Source organism: Sinocyclocheilus grahami, unplaced genomic scaffold (genome assembly GCF_001515645.1).
Source record: "Sinocyclocheilus grahami isolate Dianchi unplaced genomic scaffold, SAMN03320097.WGS_v1.1 scaffold17929.1, whole genome shotgun sequence".
Taxonomy (NCBI): domain Eukaryota; kingdom Metazoa; phylum Chordata; class Actinopteri; order Cypriniformes; family Cyprinidae; genus Sinocyclocheilus; species Sinocyclocheilus grahami.
This window is the reverse complement of record NW_015516861.1, coordinates 2,001-4,122: the sequence shown is the minus strand read 5'-3', so window position 1 is coordinate 4,122 and position 2,122 is coordinate 2,001. Positions and strand designations below refer to the sequence as shown.

Genomic DNA, 2,122 nt, shown 5'->3' with positions numbered 1-2,122 from the left:
CGCGTAAAATATCCACTATGTAGTGGATATAGTCCAGCTACGTCATCGTGCTGCAGGCTTCAGCGAGGACACACTCACTGATTGCCTCAAAGTTTTCAAGCAAATTATGGTCATACTTTTTGACTTGAACCTACTTGCTACTACTTTGTAGACTTAACTTGTGTTTTTCTAGAAGTTACCATAAAACTTGAGTACAGGTAACTCAATTTCAAACGTACAGCCAACTTACATATTTAAGTTAAGCTTTGTAAGCAGAACTCAAACAAAACAGTTCTTTAACATGTCTGCTTGTTCATTTTACTAGAAGAATGTGTGGAAACTGATTGCCTTAAATTTCTCAAAATTCTAAGTTGAGAATACAAAGACAACAAAATACAAATAATACACTTCTCTATCAATTCCTTTCTACGCAAGGCAAATGTAGAGTTCATGTTCTGGGCTATCAGTGCAGCATTAAGACGACGTTTCTTCATGTCTTCCACCATCTCTTTCCTTTTGGACTCCATGCTGGCTTCATCTTCACCATCAGGGAAGTTCGGTAGACAATTGATTTCAAACCTCTTAGGTCTTTTGATGTTTCTCTGAGGCTGCTGTCCTCTTCTTTTCCCACCATTTATGGATACCTCCAAACATCCAGTTTGACGCAGTTTTGAACGGTAATTACCCATTTTCCATCTGAGGCTATCATACCACCCATTCCACCCGTTCGATGATCCAGGCTGGGTAAGGCAGGGATGTTTTATTATCAAAGCAGCAGCAACAGCCTCTGAATTTTCCTTATCAGGGTAAGCTTTGTAACTGTATATTGTCTCTGAGAGTTTTTCGAGAATCTCATGCTTAAGCTCTCCTGACAATTGTAGATATGTTTGATCTCGCATGTACTGTAGATTTCCCTGAAGTAATCCGTATTCAACGTCAACAGGAAAAGTAGGGATCTCAAAAGCTTCTGGCCATGCAGTCTGTAGACTATGACGCGAATGCTCATCAGAAGCCACAGACAGGACTTCAGTGTCAGCTGTGCTAGGGGTTGGTGTCGTCACAAGGGAGACAATCTTCAGTGTGGGCTTATCTGGCAAGTCAGCAATATTGGTAAGATTCACAAGGGAATTGTTGAAATCTGGATCCTCAAACTGAAGTGTGAACTTATACTGAAGTCCCAGCTTTTCTTCAAGTTGTTCCGACAGTGAGTCAACTGTCTGTAGTTTCACATGAAGTACGATTTTTCTGATGTCATTGTCACAAACTATAACTCTGAGTATGGTCCTTGTCTCAATATTTGGTCTCTCTACGAAGGTTAAAGAATTGAGTTAGTTTTCCTAAATTAAACAAGTACAACACACCAAAAAAATAATAAAAAATTCATAATTCTAAACCCATCCTTTGAAAAAAATTATTCGAAAAGTTTCACTCATCCTTGTACTTTAAAAAGTACACAAAGGCTGACTTATGCCATGCAGTCCAAGCATTTAAGACACATGAATGGGTTTGTTGAGAAATCAACTTCAATACATAATTAATTTAACTGTATTGTAGCGTCTGCGTAGAATCATGGATGATCTTTGGGGTTTTATGGCTTAAGAGACCCTTTTAGCCTTTTGACATTTGCATATAAATTACAGTTCTTGTCAGAGACTTTACATTGTATGGGGGTTTAAATTGCCAAATGGTTCCTCGCCATCAAGGAGATTCTAACCAGTCCCCCCCACTATCATCTCCCCCATTTGACTTCAAACACTGTCCAAAGAGCTGTAAATGACCCCGATGGGCCTGGCTGGCCAAGCAAAATAACAAACACACACACACATAAAGACCGTTACTCTATTATACTCTACAAATATATCTGGTATATTGCATGTGTTGTTTGTACGTTTCCCTATTAGATTAGCTGAGTTACCACTCGTTATTTGTATTAGTTAAAGCCATAAACACTGATATTCAGGTGTATGTATGTATCTTTGGTTTAATCTATTCTAAATGTTTGTTTCTTGGTATCAATATTATCTGCTTTTCATTCCTCAAACAATGATGTACAGTATGTGATTGTGAAACGCATCATACGATTTATACTATATTTTGGGTTAAAACGGCAGCAATTCCAGACCGGCCATAAAACATGCAAATG

The 2,122-nt window shown here is 38.3% G+C and overlaps 1 protein-coding gene across 1 annotated transcript in view; it reads right to left on the bottom strand.

Annotated features, from left to right (window-relative positions):
* Positions 1–409: 409 nt before the first annotated feature.
* Positions 410–2,122, bottom strand: part of LOC107579523 (uncharacterized) — a gene marked incomplete at its 3' end in the record, with an annotated part of 3,480 nt that continues 1,767 nt past the window's right edge. Inside the window, exon 2 of the mRNA XM_016265347.1 lies at positions 410–1,196. Within this exon, the coding sequence (XP_016120833.1) occupies positions 410–1,196 (787 nt within the window). The remainder of the gene's footprint in view (positions 1,197–2,122) is intronic.